General features: G+C 44.4%; 1 protein-coding gene across 1 annotated transcript in view; it reads left to right on the top strand.

The window, feature by feature from the left end:
* Positions 1 to 18,389, top strand: part of spock3 (SPARC (osteonectin), cwcv and kazal like domains proteoglycan 3) — a 55,845-nt gene extending 37,456 nt beyond the window's left edge. Inside the window, exons 7-11 of the mRNA XM_077204580.1 lie at positions 12,486 to 12,599; positions 12,723 to 12,944; positions 14,051 to 14,113; positions 15,276 to 15,413; positions 17,011 to 18,389. Of these exons, the coding sequence (XP_077060695.1) occupies positions 12,486 to 12,599; positions 12,723 to 12,944; positions 14,051 to 14,113; positions 15,276 to 15,413; positions 17,011 to 17,156 (683 nt within the window). The 3' untranslated portion in view covers positions 17,157 to 18,389. The remainder of the gene's footprint in view (positions 1 to 12,485; positions 12,600 to 12,722; positions 12,945 to 14,050; positions 14,114 to 15,275; positions 15,414 to 17,010) is intronic.
* Positions 18,390 to 18,924: the final 535 nt, after the last annotated feature.

Here is an 18,924-nt window from a genome sequence, read left to right as displayed (position 1 = left end):
CCATTCCTGCTCCAGTAGAGTTCCTCTTTAGCCGAACTCTGTTGAGTTCCTCCACACCCCTCGGCAACAGACGTGGCGGAGCATCCGATGCCAGGCCTAACACTCATATGCATTGGTGGAACCTGTGCTAGGCTGGGTCCCTTATGTTGTGATCCCTACAGCGATCACATATGTGTATTCTTCCACGGTACGGCTCCTGGCGGCGAGCCCGTGTCTTTCCCTTGGCAGAGCTCCCTCTGTTGTCTCTGACCGGTGTTTTCTACCCCCTGCTATAGGCCGGAGCCACCTCAGTGACATTCCATATGTTGTACTGCCCGGAAACGCCCAGTCCATATGTGTAACCTACACATGATACCTCCCTACGGGCAGGATGTGGCTTCCGCAGCGTCTCCCTTTCCACCGAAAGGGCACGCTTTCCCAGTGTTATCCAAGTCTGTCTGAGTGGATCATGCGAAACAGCAGTGAACTTCCCTGGCCTAAGCCCTGTCCCATCTCCGCCTCAATAAATGCGGGGGGATCAGGAGGCTTTCGTTAGGCACTTGAAGGCAGCACTAGGTGGCGTGTTAATTGGGATCCCAATCAGTACGGTACATCCGACTAGTCGAATGTGACCGAACTGAAAGGAAACGTCTTGGTTAGGGTTACGTCTGTTGCCGAGGGGTGTGGAGGAACTCAACAGGGTTCGGCTAAAAAAGAACTCTACTGGAGCAAGAATGGCACACGTATCCAGTCCATAGGAGGAGAATGGCACAGACACTTCGAGCGGGGCTTATGGTGTTGACTGGCTTCTTTGAAAAGAGAGCACACAAGAAGCTACCAGCTCGACACGTAGGCTGTGGTACTAGCGAACGTGTTTGATGTCGCCCAGCCCGCAGGTCTACAAATATCTGTCAGTGAGGCACCCTGTGCCAGCACCCAGGAAGAAGCTACACCCCGAGTGGAGTGGTCTCGCAACCCGGGGGGGGGGCATGGTGCATTTTGGAATTGATATACCAAGAAGATGGCATCCACTATCAAGTGGGCCAACCTCTGCTTGGAGACAGCCTTTCCCTTCTGCTTGCCTTCGTAACAGACAAAGAGCTGGTCTGAGGGCTTTGTGTTCTGTCCACGTACAGGTGCAGAGCACGGACGGGACAGAGAAAAGCCAGGGCTAGGTCTGCCTCCTCCGGGGGCAGCGCTTGCAGGTTCACCACCTGGTCCCGAAAGGAGTGGTTGGAATCTTGGGCACTTACCCAGGCCGGGGTCTCGGGATGATGTGAGAGCCGGCCAGCCCGAATTCCAGGCGCGATTCATCGACCGAAAATGCATGCAGGTCCCCTACCCAGGCCAAAGCAAGTTGCCCGTACGGACCAGCACATGTTTGCGGAGCAGCATCTCGGGACTCGGCCGTGAAGCCAGTGCTGAAGCAGTCTCATATAAAGCAAACTCAGCAGCGTTACTGCGGCTGCGGATGTCATATGCCCCAGGAGCCTCTGAAACAGTTTCATTGGGACCACCGTTCTGCTCTTGACAGTATTTAAGCAGTTCAGCTCTGGCCGGATACGTTCATATCGGCTGGAGGGACTATCGTGTCCTTTACCAGTAAGACTGCGATCTCCGCATGCATGACAGGGGCACGTTCGCTCAGCACCAAAGTGAAGTGAACGCCCCTGTATTGGGCGGATGCCAGAGGAACTGAATCGTATAGCAGAGTCTGATGGTACGGAGGAGCCAGCTGGACAGACTGGGAAGCACTTTCCTTGGTTTGCATAGTACTGTAGATGTTAAAGAACAATTAAAATGTTAAAACGTTTCTAAATTCAACAATAAAGATGTGTACGTGTGGTTTTATGGATCAACACTTTTTGTTTATCAAAATGGAATTGCTTCCATGTCTGGCTTCAGCAGTAGCTGTCATTTTTTGACTGATTTGTGATTTCTTTTTTTTTAATCATCAGTCCTGTCCACCAATAAGCTTGTGTGTGGTGGGCGTTCTGGCGCAAATTGGCTTCCAGTTGGATGCTGCACATTGGTGGTAGTTGAGGAGATTCCCATCTCTCATGTAAAGCACTTTGAGTGCTGAGAATAGCGCTATACATTCTACGATAAAACTGTTTTTTTTTTTTCAATTTATTTATTCATACTATTCTTTCTCAATTACTTCACAGAAAAACATTTTCAGTGGTATACTGAAGCCATTATCTATATTTACTATGATTACTATGGTCTCCTTCAGACGAGTCTTTGTTTGGCCTAATGGAAAAGGTTGACCATATTTGCTGAAATATGACTTTTATTAGCAGGTTAGTCTTTAAAAATCTCATTAGATGACCCTCTGTGTGATCGGCCTCGGCAGGGATCGAACACTAATGTGCTGTTTACAACATATTGCTAGGAAACTGTAAACAGCCTTCAGTTAGGCAATGAACTGTTACTGGTGGGAATAATTGTTTATTCCTTTTATCAGTATTAAAGTTAGTCATTTATTGAACATTTGTCTCTTTTATCATATTGCTGTAGGCATGGCACTAAAGGGGGGGGGGGGGGGGGGGGTAATTTGGCCTGTAGTTAAAGTCTTTTCTTATGTTAATTGTGTGTCCACAAGGGTTGAGATTTTAATTGTAATGTTGTTTTTTAGCAATCGTGATGTATTTAAAAAATAAGCATTGATTGTTTTTCACACATACTCAAACTGCACACTTTTGGTATGGGTATTGTGGTTTGGCATGCCTGTGTTGTTTTAACCACTACATGTTTGGAAGTTCTCTGTGTGTGGAACGTAACTGACAGTAGAATGGAACAATACCGTAAATATAGATATACTTTGTTGTTGTAAATGCATCTGAAAAATAATAGAGGACACAGAGTGAGTTGGTGTTGGAAAAGTACATGATCCAAGTAATACTAAACTTGAGATGTGCATTATATTAAGTGCCATAAACCACTATATAAGTGACAACTTACGGTTACGTCCCTATCGATAAATGCTAGAAATTCATGCAAGTATTTCCTTTTTGCATAAAGGCTCATCCTGACAGCAAGCGAGTCTCTGTTAAACTTCGGACAAATGGAGCCCAATAGAATGCGAGCATAATTATTCTGTCTAATATATAAAATAAAAAAAAATTTGCATGCAAATTTTAGTTTTTCCTCTCGTTGTACTGAAAACATACCGAACTGTGACTTTGAAAAAGGACATACTGACTCATAATTTTTGTTACATCCCTACTATTTGTCCCAGACATAATTATCCACAGTGAATTAAACAAGCAAAAAAAGCTACACATCTTGTATACACATCTATGCAAAATGTCAGAGGAAACAAAGTATTGTTTCTGTGTCTCTCTGCGAAATTCTAGAAACATTTCAACCAAAAGTAGACAATGTGAATAAAACCCCTGGCAACTGCTTTTAAATACAAAGCCCCAGCCATTCCTTCCTTCCAGTACTGCATCTTATGAACAATCAACACAGATTTCTGATACATTAGCTACAAGAATTCAATCAGTTACGCTCATTAATTACTTAAAACAAAACTAGATTTATCAAATGCCCCAAACCATCCCCAAACAATATACACAGACTATTAAATCTAATGAACACATCAAAGCAAAATACATTGGATGCAGAAAATACAATCAAGTAAATTGGAAATTATTTATACACTGGATAAGTACAAATCTCCAGCAGGCACAATATTGCTGATGTTATCCAATATATTGTGTTTTATAGCCGGCAGTGTCACCACACAGTACTGGCTACAGGAAAATAATAGCAGGGATTGTTCTCCTCATCTTGAGGGTTAACTGGACTTAACCCTTTCGCACGATCACACCGGTGTGATCAGTCTTGGCTGGTCCCTGGAGCGTACGATCACACCGGTGTGATTAGAACGGTCAGTGCATCACGTGATCAACTGCTAAATTAAAACGTGCTTTCGCGCGTTGACTGGCGCTGAGCCAGAGACAGACGCACTCAGTGCTGTCATATATCACAACTATTGAATGTTTTCAACTACATAATGTTTATTTATGTGCAAATACACATAAGTACTAGCAAAACGATACTCGGTTACTAACGTAACCTCGGTTCTCTCTAGAGAGGGAACGAGTATTGCGTAAGTTTAGCTTACGCTACGGGAAAGATTCATCTTCTCGAGATACTGAAGCCAAAAATTATCCTTAATTTTGTATAACTTGTCAACGCAGTGCAGCAGCTAGCAGACCTAGAGCAGGCCATCTCGCGTGCTCATTGGCTGCCCTGCGGGCAACTGCTGCAGCCTACCAGTGCGCCCGGCGTGACGTCACGCCCAATGAGGGGCGCCCGCGCCTTTATAGCGTCACAGCCCGCCAGATAGGCGTGGCTTAGCATATAAAATAGGGGCTGTAGGCTGAATTCTCTGGTTTTTCGACGACTGAAGCGAAGTCGCTCGTGGCGCGAGCACGGCCGGTTACGCAATACTCGTTCCCTCTCTAGAGAGAACCGAGGTTACGTTAGTAACCGAGTATCGTTCTCTTACGAGAGGTTCTCTCGTATTGCGTAAGTTTAGCTTACGCTACGGGAACACTTTGTCAACGCCGTGCGCGCCAAGCATCCACATGAGAACCCCGAGCTTGAGGGGAACCCCATAAGTGGAAAAAAAAATAAGGTGGCCAGCCACGCGGGCCATCACTTGTACATAAGCACACATAGGAAATACAGAGCAGCTTGCCGGTCTGTATAGTCATATGGCACATACCCCACTAGTGCAGCTCAACCAGGAGAGCTGAGTCATGAACGTGATCTGAGCAGGAGATCTGGGCAGAATACACCTCTTTTTCAAACTGACAATAGTTTAGCCTGCAAGGCAGGAACTTCTAGGTTATAAAACCTGACAAAGGTAGACGGGGAGCCCCAGCCCGCCGCTACACATATGTCATGGATAGAAATTCCACTGGAACATGCCCACGACGAGGCCATGGAATGAGTGCTGATGCCCAGAGGGCATTGCAGACCTTTTGACGCGTAAGCTGCCGCTATAGCGTCCACTATCCATCTGGACAGGTTCTGTTTCGAGGAGGCAAGCCCCTTGGCGCGCCCACCAAACGAAACGAAAAGCTGTTCCGAACGCCTGAAGGAGGCGGAGCGCGTAATGTAAAACCTCAGCGCTCTGACAGGGCAGAGGAGATTCACATCACTTTCGCTGTCAGATGCTGGGAGAGCTGACAGCGAAATAACTTGCGCTCTGAATGGAGTGCCCATCACTTTAGGGACATAACCATGTCTAGGTCTGAGGATGACTTTAGAGTCATTTGGTCCGAACTCAAGACACGACGCGCTGACAGACAGCGCGTGCAGATCCCCTACACGTTTTACTGACGACAGTGCAGTCAGAAAAACGGTCTTTAGTGATAGATATTTCAACTCCACGGAGTCTAGTGGTTCAAATGGAAAAGCTTTCAGGGCCTCGAGGACCAGTGAAAGATCCCACATGGGAACCGACGGGGGGCGCGGCGGATTCATCCTTCTAGCTCCTCTAAGGAAGCGGATGACCAACTCATGTCTTCCCAGTGACTGGCTGTGCGTCGATTCCGCGAATGCTGCTACGGCCGCCACGTATACTTTGAGCGTGGATGGGGATCTTCCCTTATCCAACAGCTCTTGTAGGAAGGTGAGCAGATGCGCCACCCCGCATGTCCGCGGGTCCAGACCTCTGTCGGTGCACCATCCAGAGAACACCGACCATTTAGATGCGTAGAGCCTTCTCGTGGAAGGGGCTCTAGACTGCGTGATCGTGTTCATCACTCCTTCTGGCAGGGCAACGAGTACCCGTTGATCAACCATGCATGCAGACACCAGCGCTCTGGATGGGGATGCCAGATCGTGCCGCGAGCTTGAGAGAGGAGATCTGCCCTCACCGGAATTGGCCACGGAGCTGTATGTGACAGCCGTGCCAGTTCCGGGAACCAAGTCTGATTCTCCCAACGCGGGGCTATGAGGAGCACCGAGTGGCGCGTTTCCCTGATCCTCTTGATCACCTGTGGCAACAGAGAGACCGGAGGGAAAGCATATAGCGGGAGGCTGGGCCAAACCTGGGCCAGCGCGTCCTCGTCCTTCGAGAAGAACGTCGGGCACTGAGCGTTGTCTTTTGACGCAAACAGGTCGACTTCCGCTCTGCCGAATAGGCGCCACAGTTTCTGGACCGTTTGGGGGTGCAGGGACCATTCCCCTGGGGGAACATTGTCCCTGGACAGTCTGTCTGGGCCGTCGTTCAAATGGCCAGGCACATGCGCCGCCCTCAGCGAGCGCAGGTTCGTCTGTGACCAAATAAGGAGGCGTTCCGCCAGATTGCAGAGATTTCTGGATCTGACACCGCCCTGACGGTTTACATAGGATACCACAGATGTGTTGTCCGAGCGGACAAGAACATGCTGGCCCTGTATGAACGGGAGGAAGCAATTAAGCGCGTTCTCGACCGCTATCATTTCCAGACAGTTTATGTGAAAACCCTTCTCCTGGTCTGACCACTGGTCAAAGGCCGGTCTGCCCTCGAACAGCGCGCCCCAACCCGAGTTGGACGCGTCTGTCGAGATGACCTTCCGATAAGAGATGGTTCCCATCATTACTCCCTGCTGGTACCAGTCGGCCACTAACCAGGGCTGCAGAGCTGTTATGCAGGTCTGAGTCACTCTGATTTTCTGGCCGCCAGACACCCAGGCTCGGCGAGGCGCGCGAGCGTTCAACCAGCGTTGGAGCGGGCGCATGCGCAGTAGGCCCAGCTGGAGCACCACTGCAGCTGATGCCATACAGCCCAACATCCTTTGAAATGTTTTCAAAGGGAGAAAGCTGCCCTTCTGGAAAGATGCGGCTATGTGGCGAACACGGCGCGCGCGCTGTGTCGATAAACGAGCCGTCATGGTCACCGAGTCCAGTTCTATTCCTAAAAAGGAAATTGACTGGCTGGGCAGTAATGAGCTCTTGGTCCAGTTGACCGTGAGACCCAAGCTTTCCAGATGACTGAGAAGCACTGTTCTGTGAGATAGTAGTTCTGTCTCTGATTGTGCCAATATCAGCCAATCGTCCAGATAGTTCATTATGCGCAGCCCCTGACTTCTCAGGGGGGCGAGCGCCGCGTCCATGCACTTTGTAAATGTACGGGGTGCCAGGGACAGGCCGAACGGCAGGACGGTGTATTGATATGCCTGACCGTCGAAGGCGAATCTCAAAAATTGCCTGTGACGGGGTACTATCTGAATCTGAAAATAGGCATCCTTCAGATCTCGAGAGATAAACCAGTCCCTCGGGCGAACGTGAGCGAGGATTTTCCTGGTCGTAAGCATTTTGAACGGTCTTTTTGCAAGCACTTTGTTCAAATATCTCAGATCTAGGATAGGTCTGAAGGCTCCGTCCTTCTTGGGTACTAGAAAATATCGGCTGTAAAAGCCTGACTCGCTCAGAGAAGGCGGCACCTTTTCTATAGCCCCTTTGCACAGCAGCTTTGCTATTTCTGCGTGAAGTAGGTGTGCAACTTCCGCATTCACTGTCGTCGCGGTCCGGGCTTGAAAGCGCGGGGGACGGCGAATGAATTGAAGTGCATAGCCCTGCTTTATTGTGCTCAACACCCATTCTGAAATCCCTGGGATAGTTTCCCATGCAGCTATGTGAGCCGCCAGGGGGCGAATGGCCTCCGGGTTCAGACCGCCGCCATTTGTGGGCTTGTGAAACTGAACCGGAGCCGAGAGCGCGGCGCGGTTCTGGGCAATGGCCGCTCGCTGACCGCCGAGACCGGCTGACTTATGTGAGATGTCCCGATCATAAGGGATGGGGAACATACTTTTACCACACTTTGACGCGCGAGCAGCGCTCTGGGCGGGAGAGCTCTCTGTAAGAGTGAGCGCGCGCACGCAGGCACGAGACTTACAACTGTATCTGACGCCCCGATCATAGTAGATGGGGAGCGCTTTATTAACGCCCTGTGTTTTGTGATAACACTTAAACGCACAGGCGGGGCCCGGGGGGAGGTTTGTGTTAGCAAGCGTGAGCGCTCTCTGGCGGGCACGAGACTTACGTTCATAACCTGCTTCTTTGATCGTGTAACAGAGCGGGCAGATAGTGGGCACAGACCTGTGGACACATTTCTTACATTCAACACTCGAGCGGCTTTTCTGCGCTTTATGAGAGTGTGCTCTGTGAGTGACACGGGGTTTGGAGTGCTTATGTGTAGGGGTGAACACTGGGGCGTGGGCACATTCACTACACTTAAAACACTGACGGCGTGAGCCGGACCAGACATTATACTCTTTTTGAGATTTCTCTGGGTCGCCGTGAAAACGGCGTTTGTGTGCAGGCGAGAGGGTGAATAAACCGGCCCGTTGGCTGCTAGTTGAACCACTGCAGTAGTCCGGCCGCAGCGGGACACGCGCGTCTTTTCTCTCTCGCTGTTAGGAGGGCTTCGCGTGCTCAGACTTCAGCGTGAGTCTCTGCCGAGGCCCTCTGGGGGGCGGCGGTCTGCGACGGCTGTCTGAGCGCGATCTAGGGCGGCCGCCCTGACGTCGCTGCGAAGGCTGATGCTGAGGCTGTGCTGGACACTGGGTGCTGGTTCACACAGGAGGCTGGCTTTGTCTCTCGCGAGAGCGGCCTGTAGCGGAACTTGAGCGTCGCGGCAGGAAGAGGTTCATGGCCTGCGTGGTCTTTTGCACCATAGAGAATTGGTCAACGATCCCGTTCACCGCTGGGCCGAAGAGACCAGTGGGGGAAAGCGGCGTGTTTAGAAAGGTGGCTCGCTCAGTTTCCCTCATATCCGCGAGCGTTAACCAGAGTTGCCTCTCCGTCACGGTTAACGCGGCCATGGCTCGTCCGATGGCTTGGGCTGCGGCTTTGGTGGCGCGGAAAGAGAGATCCATAGCGCTTCTCAAATCAGTTACCGCAGCTGGGTCCCGGCCCTTCTCATCCCATTCACGGAGGAGGTCGGCTTGCAGGATCTGAAGCACAGCCATCGAGTGTAGAGCAGACGCGGCCTGGCCGGAGGCGGCATAAGCGCGGCCGACCAAGGCGGAAGTGGCTCTGCAGGCTTTAGACGGGAGGGCTGACCGTGACCGCCATCTCGCGGAGGGCGGGCAAAGGTGCGCTGCGACCGCCTCTTCCACAGGGTGAATCGCTGTGTACCCTTTCTCGGCGGCGCCGTCCACTCGGGAGAGCGACGCGGAGGCCTGTGACTGAAGTCTAGCAGAAAACGGTGAATTCCACGACTTCGTCAGCTCCGCATGAAGTTCCGGCAGGAATGGAGCGGGCCTGGTTTCTGAAACTGCGCGGCGTCGACTTTGAAGGAAGCGGGTTCCTTCGGCAGCGACCACTCGAGCCCGAGACGGTCAACCGCTTGCGTCAGCAGGCGCATAAGTTCCGCGTCAGCTCCAGCGCGGGTACGGGCGGATTCCTGGATTGACGAGGAGGCGGAGTGAAGCGACCATTCCTCGCTGTCTGATGCCAGGATAGAGCAGCAGTCTTTTGTGACATGTCCCACGGACTCATCCTCCGAAGTGACGGCAGTGAGGCTCGTAAGCGGCAGCTGCGCGTCGGTGAGGAGAGGTGGGGAAGGCGAGAGCGAGGCTCGAGGGAGGTTCTCCGGCGAGCGCGTCGCTGTGGCCACAGGTTCCGGCTGTCTCAGGGAACGGCGCTTCTTTCTGCGCGGTCCCACAGGAGGCGAGTGACCGCTGTGGTGTTGAATGCTTCGAGTCGAGCCCGCAGGGTCGACAGCGGAAGCTCCTCACAGAGCTCGCAGCCCCCGGACGCGAGGGCGAGCTCTGCGTGTTCCAGGCCCAGGCAGAGAGCGCAGATCAGGTGGCGGTCTCCGGCGCTGAGCGGGGCTTTACACGAGCCGCAGGAAGTGCGAGGCATCTTTAAAAAGACGCTCGCTGCTTTTTTAGAATAATAGAAAAAAAGGATACGTCGCCGGATAGCGTAGCTCGCACGGATGGCTGAAGGTGGCGAAGACGGCCGGCTTCCTCAGCGCTGTCCTAGGCTGGCTGTTCGCTGTTCGACGGCGGCGGTGGCTATTCTCAAATCCAGCGATGCGAAGAGCTCGCTGAAGAGTCGAAAAATCTGAGAATTCAGCCTACAGCCCCTATTTTATATGCTAAGCCACCCCATCTGGCGGGCTGTGACGCTATAAAGGCGCGGGCGCACCTCATTGGGCGTGACGTCACGCCGGGCGCACTGGTAGGCTGCAGCAGTTGCCCGCAGGCTAGCCAATGAGCACGCGAGATGGCCTGCTCTAGGTCTGCTAGCTGCTGCACTGCGTTGACAAGTTATACAAAATTAAGGATAATTTTTGGCTTCAGTATCTCGAGAAGATGAATCTTTCCCGTAGCGTAAGCTAAACTTACGCAATACGAGAGAACCTCTCGTAAGAGAACAATGATTTTGAGTTTGTAAAATACACAGTGATGTCTATGGAAGCGGCAATAATAATCCTTTCCATTATAATAAGGCGACACGTTTATTCATATCAGATACACATTGTGTAAGTAGCTTTACATTTTACCATATTCTTCTCCCAGTGCACCGTTCACCTACTTTCATGTATTTCGTGAGAAGTGGAGGAATTGATGTGTTGTAAATCCAACACATCCGATCCTCTGAACTGTGAAACAAACTAACATGGCGCCGCCCATCGCTCATACAGCTCAACTAACGCTATCGTTATAAAGGTGTTTAAACAACAAAACACATCCACTTGCACATATTTGACAAACGGAATATCAGTGTTTCATGCTATAGCTAATACATTTGTGAATATTTTTAATAAAAAAGGAAAAATGTCATAAAAGCAGATCATCATTCATTCAGCGCTGTGTTGTGGTTGCGCGGCGTCATGTGACACCATACGCTGATTTCACGCAGTCGTCATTTTGAAATCGAAAGTGAGGCTCCGGTGGGAAGAACCCCGGAAGTAAAGATAAACAACAATGCCTTGGACTACCAACCTGAAGCTGCTGCCGCGATTTACACTATTGGATGTTAATACCCAAAATAGGATGTGTATAGAGTTCGTTCCTGCTTCTTTTTTTACTTTCTGAATTATATATAAAAAATAAATTTTATTTATAAATTAATTTCACTTTATATAGTCTAAAGTATGAAAGACATGTATGTACAGTTTTAGAATAACTAATTTCTACATTAAACACAACAATACACCATCGCATTTGCGATCTCCTGTGATTAAAGGCGACACTTCCGGTTTTCTTCCCACCGGAGCCTCGCTTTCGATTTCAAAATAACGGCTGTGTGAAATAAGCGTATTGAAACATTAAAGTGACAAGTACTAAATAATGGTCGCCTTGAAAAACTCACGCTGGGGGGTCAGTTATAATATTTTAAAACTTACATGTGAAAGGGTTAAGTATCTTCCTTCAGGGCACAAAGATGAGAGAGCTGTTGGGTCTTTCTCCAGTTCATTTATGAGCCTTAATAACCAGCAATGAACCTGAAAATTGTATCTATTCTTAATGAAAACACTAATCAAGTTCACCTGTACTCTGTAAAGATAGACGTGTATACTTTACAGTTTCTCATCAGACTTGTGCAATTGTCACAACTGTATGCTGGAACATCTGGAACAATCTATCGCATGTCTGAAAATGTAGTAACTCACACAAAACATTTAAATTCATGCTTCAATGAATTTTAGTTATTGATGGGGGGGGGGGTTGGGAGTAAATGATGACAGAATTCATTTGGGTGAACTAACCCTTTAAGTTGTTTCTGTTGGGCTTCAGGATGCGACACCGAACTTTCAGTTTCATTTGTAGCAGTTTACTCATCGGCTTCCTGAAGAGATACTCTACTACTTATCTGCAGCAATACGTGTTGCAGTAGCGCTGCCATATCTAGATACCAGAAGCTGGTATAACACTGTGCCTTTACCGGGCGCAACAGTTGTCACGCTGCACAAAAGCTTGAGGCTGTCAACACTGGATGCAACAAAGTAACCATTGCAAATCTATTTGTTCTTCATGTCAGAAGTAGCGTGAACGTAGCAGTACTTCTGAAATAAAATGGAGCATTAATTTGCTGTCAGTGATTTGTTGTGTCGCTTTGTGCCACATCCAGTGAAACAGCGGATGTAGAAATTATATTGGATTCTATTTGCTTTTGGTGTATCGCATACTTGTCCAGTTTTCATGTGGAATGCATCTCAAACCACCTCAAGTAATTTGAGTGATCGGATTTAAATCCGTCTCGAAAGCGTTTTGGGAGGTCAATTTCACCTGGTCTAACAGCAAGTACTCTGATTGGTGGAGTTTTCTTCACGATTATGGTTAGTGTAGTCTTTCACAGGAAATTAGGCAACTGAACAGTCATTTAAAAAATAAAACCACACTGAAGTGTGACTGCTACAAAAGCATAACATCATTTAACCTTGTTTCTTTGAATAAAATAATGAGATTTTTATTTCTTAAATACTACTGTTGTGCTCGACTGTAGCTGTTTCATTTATGAATGTTCTGCATTTATTTGTTTTGTAGAGTGTGGTAATGCAGAGATGACTGAAGTGGTTAGCAGATTACGAGAGTGGATCACAGTTCTTCATGAGAGTGGCAATCCCAGCAAGAAATATAAGTTCCAGAAGCCAGAGAGGAGTGAGTACACACACACACACACACACACACACACATCAAAACTTAAAATATGACTGCTAACCTAAAAACAACGACAATGAAATCAATGAAAAACCTTTCTACAATCTCTATCTGTCTGTTTAGAGGTGGACATGAGTAAGGTGCCCCTCTGTAAGGACTCTTTGGGCTGGATGTTCTCTAGACTGGACACAAACTTTGACCTTCAGCTCGACCAATCAGAGCTGTCCAGCTTGAGCTCAGAGAAGAGTGATGTGTGCACTAAAGCCTTCCTCAGGTCATGTGACCCAGACAGAGACAGACTCGTTTCCAGCCAGGAGTGGTGTTCTTGCTTTCAGAGATATCAAGGTACAGTAAACTTACTGTAAACAAACTTTTCCCACATGCTTTCAAGAATTTCAAGATAGAGTACTTTCTCTCAGCCAAAACCAAAAGACTCTTCACATACCTTTCACCTTCACATACCATTAAGAACTTGCACAAGCACACCGCCTGATAGAAAGTTACAGAACAGTTACGTAAGGCATAATAAACCCTGACAGGGAGATCAGGACCTTGACGCAAAGAAGACATGAAAGTAGAACCCGTATGTTTCCATGGACAATTCTCAAATATGTGACCCTGGATCACAAAACCAGTCAGTTGTCGCACGGGTACATTACAATTACACAACAATACATTGTATGGGTCAAAATTATAGATCTTTCTTTTATGCCAAAATCATTAGGATATTAAGTAAAGATCATGTTCCATGAAGATATTTTGTAAATTTCCTACTGTAAATATATAAAACAATTATTTGTGTGAGTGTATGCAGCACAATCGCCAACATAAACGGATAAACATAAACGGATAACTTTAAAGGTGATTTTCTTAATGTTTCCATTTTTTTGCACCCTCAGATTCCAAATTTTCAAATATCTGTACCTCAGCCAAATATTGTCATATCCTAACAAACCATACATAAATTGAAAGCTTATTTATTCAGCTATCGATAATGTATAAATCTCAACTTCAAAAAATGTACCCATGTCGCTGGTTTTGTGGTCCAGGGTCACAGTTTAGAGGTCACTAAACAAAAATATTTCATCAGTCATAATTTACCAATGGGAATTAACTATTCCAGAACATATAGGTAACGTTATATTAAGGTTGTACATGTTGAAATAACACTTTCTTTAATGAAATTTAACTATTTTAATCTATCTTGTAAATGTTATATATATATATATATATATATATATATATATATATATATATATATATATACAATATTGCTTATTTTTATATATAATCCATTAGCTAAATGTTTTAATGGTTAATTTTTTTTAAATTTACATTAAATAAATTGCTACAAATACTAATACTACCTTATACAATCTTACTGTAAAGTGTATTAACCACAATGGTAGTGGTTTCTTTCTCACTTCTGATCTGAAATCAATGGGTTTCAGAAACTCCCTGCCAATCAGAGATCACCATCATCCACAAACAACAAACTGGGAAGAAATTACTGGGTGAGTCCAATCTCTTGTCTCGTGTGTTTCATTTATACATGTAATTTTCGCAAACAGAAAAAAGTGGTCCATGTTTGTAACACAGAATCATGTTTAGTGACAGACCAGTATTTTGGGTTCATGTATTTGGCCATTTTGAGATTACAAGCCTTGACTGATAATCATTTTCAATTGGCTGAATAAATGGAAGTTGGAGTAAGAATTTCCTGGGTAATTTTATCATCTATATTAGCTAGATTAATGAATCAATCTTATGTTGTAAAATGTTTTTTTATTATAAAATGGGAGGAAAAAACGATTGACCTAATAAATTTAGTTACAATTGTCTACAGCATACTTTTTAAAAGTAATTTTTCATCATACATTTTGAACCGATTCAAACTGAATAGTGGCGAAATGATTCCATGATGCATTACATGATACTTTGTAAAAAAATTGCATCAATGTCATTTAAACCTGAATAGACACGACTGTCTGACATACCTTATTGAAACAAAAGTGCATTAAGATTACACACTAAAATCTATTCTAGAATCACAGCTGTATACACCAGACATGTGTTCCATAGTTTCAAATCTTTTAAACTTTTTTCCTCAGTATTTTACACCATGTTCATATATAAAGCACTAGCATTTAACAATCATCTCAATGTCATCACAACCTGAACACAGTTACAGTAAAAAAATTAATTCTATTAAAGCTAGAAATCACTCAGAGTTTCTTTCTCTCGCTCTGAAGGTTGCGCGTTTAATTTGAGCAGGGGAATGAGATGAGGGGAAATTGGACATGAAAAAAAGGATATTTTTAACTGCTGTTTCTCCCCTGAGTGGAACGCACAGTGACGGCTGTATGGCTTCCGGCACTGAATTATAAAAAGACAAAAAAAGAGAGAAAGATACAAAAAAAAAAAAGCTTGACTGTGGTGATTCTGTAGCAACGAGCTGTGAAGTTGAAAAGAAATGAATGTGAGCGAGAGACTAAGAGAGAGAGCAAGCTCTCGGAGGGAGGTGACAGTTATGTTCTCTGACATTGAATATATCATCTCCCTATCTGTTAGAGTGTGGCTGTGAGACACTCTCTGTGGCTGTGTATAATCTTGTCGGTGATGTAATGTTTCCTGACATTAGGACTGATGCTAATGTGTGTGTGCGTGTGTGTGTAGGTCCATACATCCCGTCCTGTGATGAGAATGGCTTCTATAGGCCTCACCAGTGTCATGGTAGCAGTGGTCAGTGCTGGTGTGTCGACCGCTTTGGAAACGAGGTTGCGGGGTCTCATACCCACGGGCCTGCTGACTGTGGTAAGAGGGGCTCATCATACGTAACCTCACATCTTTAGATTCATTGTCTAATAATGAGAAAAAAGTAAAATAAGTATTCTGTTTAATATGTAAAACATAGGGATGCAATGAATTGCACAGAATTCTTGGCTAGTACGATAACCAATCATTTTACATTTCGCATTTTAGTCCTTCCAACTGGAGGGGCTAGTTAATTAGCTAATAAATTAGAAAACAATCAGTTGACATAATAGATCATTTAAAAAAAATTAAACTTCCAATCTGGAATTTACAATGCATATAAGTATTCTGACGATCAAACTATAGTAAGTATTTGTGAAAATAATCAGGATATTAGTTGTTGTGATCAATAACAATTAAACTAGATGAAACGCGAGTCCTTGGTTTCAAGACTTTAACTTGATACGGTGTCTTAAAAATGTGTATGCTACTGGGCTGTTGAATGCTTGAATCTGATTGGTTGACGAACGTTCTAAGGTGTGCAATTATTTTCAGAGAAACGCACAGCTAAAGTAGTTCCAGGCAGGTCTTGATTGCATTAGAGTTCCATATCACTTTAATTAATTAATTTATTAATTAATAATATTGACGCTCATGTTTTTCTGTCTCATTTTTGCAATCTCTCCCCCTCTCTCTCTCTCTTTAATAACTGCATTAATAACTGCATAAGTCTACCATCAGTGGCTCAAACCTCCGTTACTAGATCTAAAATTACTTTTCGGAATTAGCAAACTATTAAATTAGCAAACTAGAAAATCTGCTTCGCATCGTGACCGCATTACCACCTCGGGTGTGCATTATTTTTCTAATAATTCAACGGCCCGTCGTCAATTATTCCTTACGTTGTTTATAGCGTGAGATGCTAAAGAAAAAAAACGTTATCTGACATCAATTGTGCAGACAAAACAAAAAAATGTGAACTGTGTGAATGACTACAGATGTAGCTGTTTGCGGTTTTGCATATTACCTCATTAAACCGAAAATGGTATATTGTTAGATTATTTTGATAGTTTAAATTAATATTATTAAAACATTTGACATTATTAATACACTACCGTTTAAAAGTTTGGGGTTGGTAAGACTCTTTAATGGTTTGAAAGAAGTCTCTGATGCTCACCATGGCTGCATTTATTTGATGGAAAATACATTAAATACATTAAAAACAGTAATATTGTGAAATAATACTATTTAAAATAACGTAATTTATTCCTTTGATGGCAAAGCTGGATTTTCAGCATCATCACTCCAGTCTTCAGTGTCACATGATCCTTCAGAAATCATTCTAATATGCTGATTTGCTGCTCAAGAAACATTTCTTATTATTATCAATGTTGAAAACAACTGTGCTGCTTAAGATTTTTGTGGAAACCGTAATGCATTTTTCTTCAGGATTCTTTGAATAACAGAAAAGTCTAAAGCACAGCATTTATTTGAAATAGAAATCTTTTATAACATTATAAATGTCTTTATTGTCACTTTTGATCAATTAAATGCATCCTTGCTGAATAAAATTATTTTATTTCAAAAACAGCAATGAAATGTGTTCATTCAATGAAAAGTTCCAAGAAATGAAAAGAGCTACTGTATTTCCTTTTAGCCGCGGAGTCTTCCGGAGATTTTGGCAGTGGCGACTCACTGCTCTCAGACGATGAGGATGGTGATGTTGTAAATGATGAAGAGGAGATGGGAGATGATGATGATGAATATGAACAAGTTGATGATGAGTATGGGTACCTGTCATAATCTTTTTTTTATTATTATTATATAAAAACATTTAAAAAGAAGGAACCAAATAAAAAAAGACTTTCATTTGGACTTAAAGCACGTTTCTAGGTGACCTCGGCAGAGTGCAGTACTAACATTTACTAAAGGGTCCATCTACCCCTTGTGCTGTATAACATTTGTACAAAATTAATAATACTCAATAACCACGTTTCATTTTTGTTACATTTCTTATATTCATCCAAAGCGAATAGGTGTATTGGCAGACCTAGAAGTTCAGGAATTCATTAGCAGGTTTTAAGAGAAATTAATGAGGGTTAAATGTTTGCACTTATAAACATGCACACAAATACACATACAAAATACATGCGTACACACACCTGAAGGCATGATTCGCCATAATAACATGCCTAAACTTATTTATCATAATTTTTTTCATTCGAAGAATGAATACTTAAACTACTGATGAATTATCAAAATGTATCAACATTTGATATTTAAAGGTCGACATTCTAGAGCTAATTGTTTGATGCGGCCTAGATTGACCACACTTCAGACACACAATAAAATAGATGTGACTGCAGTTGATGTTACGAGAGGACAGAGTCATGCTATTTACAGAGGCTTATACGCGCACACATACACACACACACACATACACACACACACACATACACACACACACACACACACACACACACACACACACACTTATCTTGTGAATAGTTTGGCAGTCCTTGGGCATGAGGTGCCTTTGACGCAACACAGAGGAACTGGTGGAAAAGAGGTCTGGGGAAAAGAAAGAAGGAGATATTTAGTGTTAGAATGTAGAACTTGACTGCCATATGAATAAAAAATGAGAGCTTTTTGCATCACGTTCTCTGTTGTTTTTGTCTATAGGAGAAAGTGGACATAATTAGTTAGTTTGCATATGTTACTGTAGACAACAAATCATATGATAGATGCTGCTGCTGTCACTTATTCTCCTCGTCCCTCTCAGTGCTTTTGCATTTTCTGTCAGATTTGTTTTAATAATGTGCATATGAAAATATTAATTTCCTTCAATGGGCATTGTGGTGTTTCCTGAAAAAAAACTTATTTGGTTGAATGAGTTTATGATAATTATTTATAGAGGTAAAAGGAACTACCTTTATCAGTATTGTCCAACTGTTGTCATAGAGATAACACTTTTTGGTTGGTTTGTTTTTTACAGTATACATATAATTTGCTCAAATAAAGTTACACAGACCAAAACAGTTTTTTGTACAGTTTTTGTGTGTGTGTGTGTGTGTGTGTGTGTGTGTGTGTGTGTGTGTGTGTGTGTGTGTGTGTGTGTGTGTGTGTGTGTGTGTGTGTGTGTGTGTGTGTGTGTGTGTGTGTGTGTGTGTGTGTGTGTGTGTGTGAGAGAGAGAGTGTGAGTGAGTGTGAGTGTGTGAGAGAGACAGAGAGAGAGAGAGAATTCTGGTGTGTCTGTCTGGTTAGTGCTGCATTATGTATAAATGCAATTTTAATATTTTATATGCCACAATCTATACACACACAGCCTCAAACACAAACACCACACTTAAACTTGTGCATCTGTGGGGTTGAACACTTGTTTAATCATTTAAACACAATCATGTGCCTGTCAACGTGTGTGCATCTGGATCAAATTTACACTGTAGTTTTGTTGGATAATTTCTAACTGAATTAAAATAATACCTAAAATTCAATTAAAATATGGTGCAAAAACAAACCAAAAACTTGGAAACAGTTGCAGATCTTACTAGAACACATACTAAATTTGTTT

The sequence above is a fragment of the Siphateles boraxobius genome, unplaced genomic scaffold (assembly GCF_051911475.1).
Source record: "Siphateles boraxobius isolate OS27281-9 unplaced genomic scaffold, OSU_SipBor_1 119, whole genome shotgun sequence".
Lineage (NCBI taxonomy): Eukaryota > Metazoa > Chordata > Actinopteri > Cypriniformes > Leuciscidae > Siphateles > Siphateles boraxobius.
This window is presented reverse-complemented; position numbering and strand designations above follow the sequence as displayed.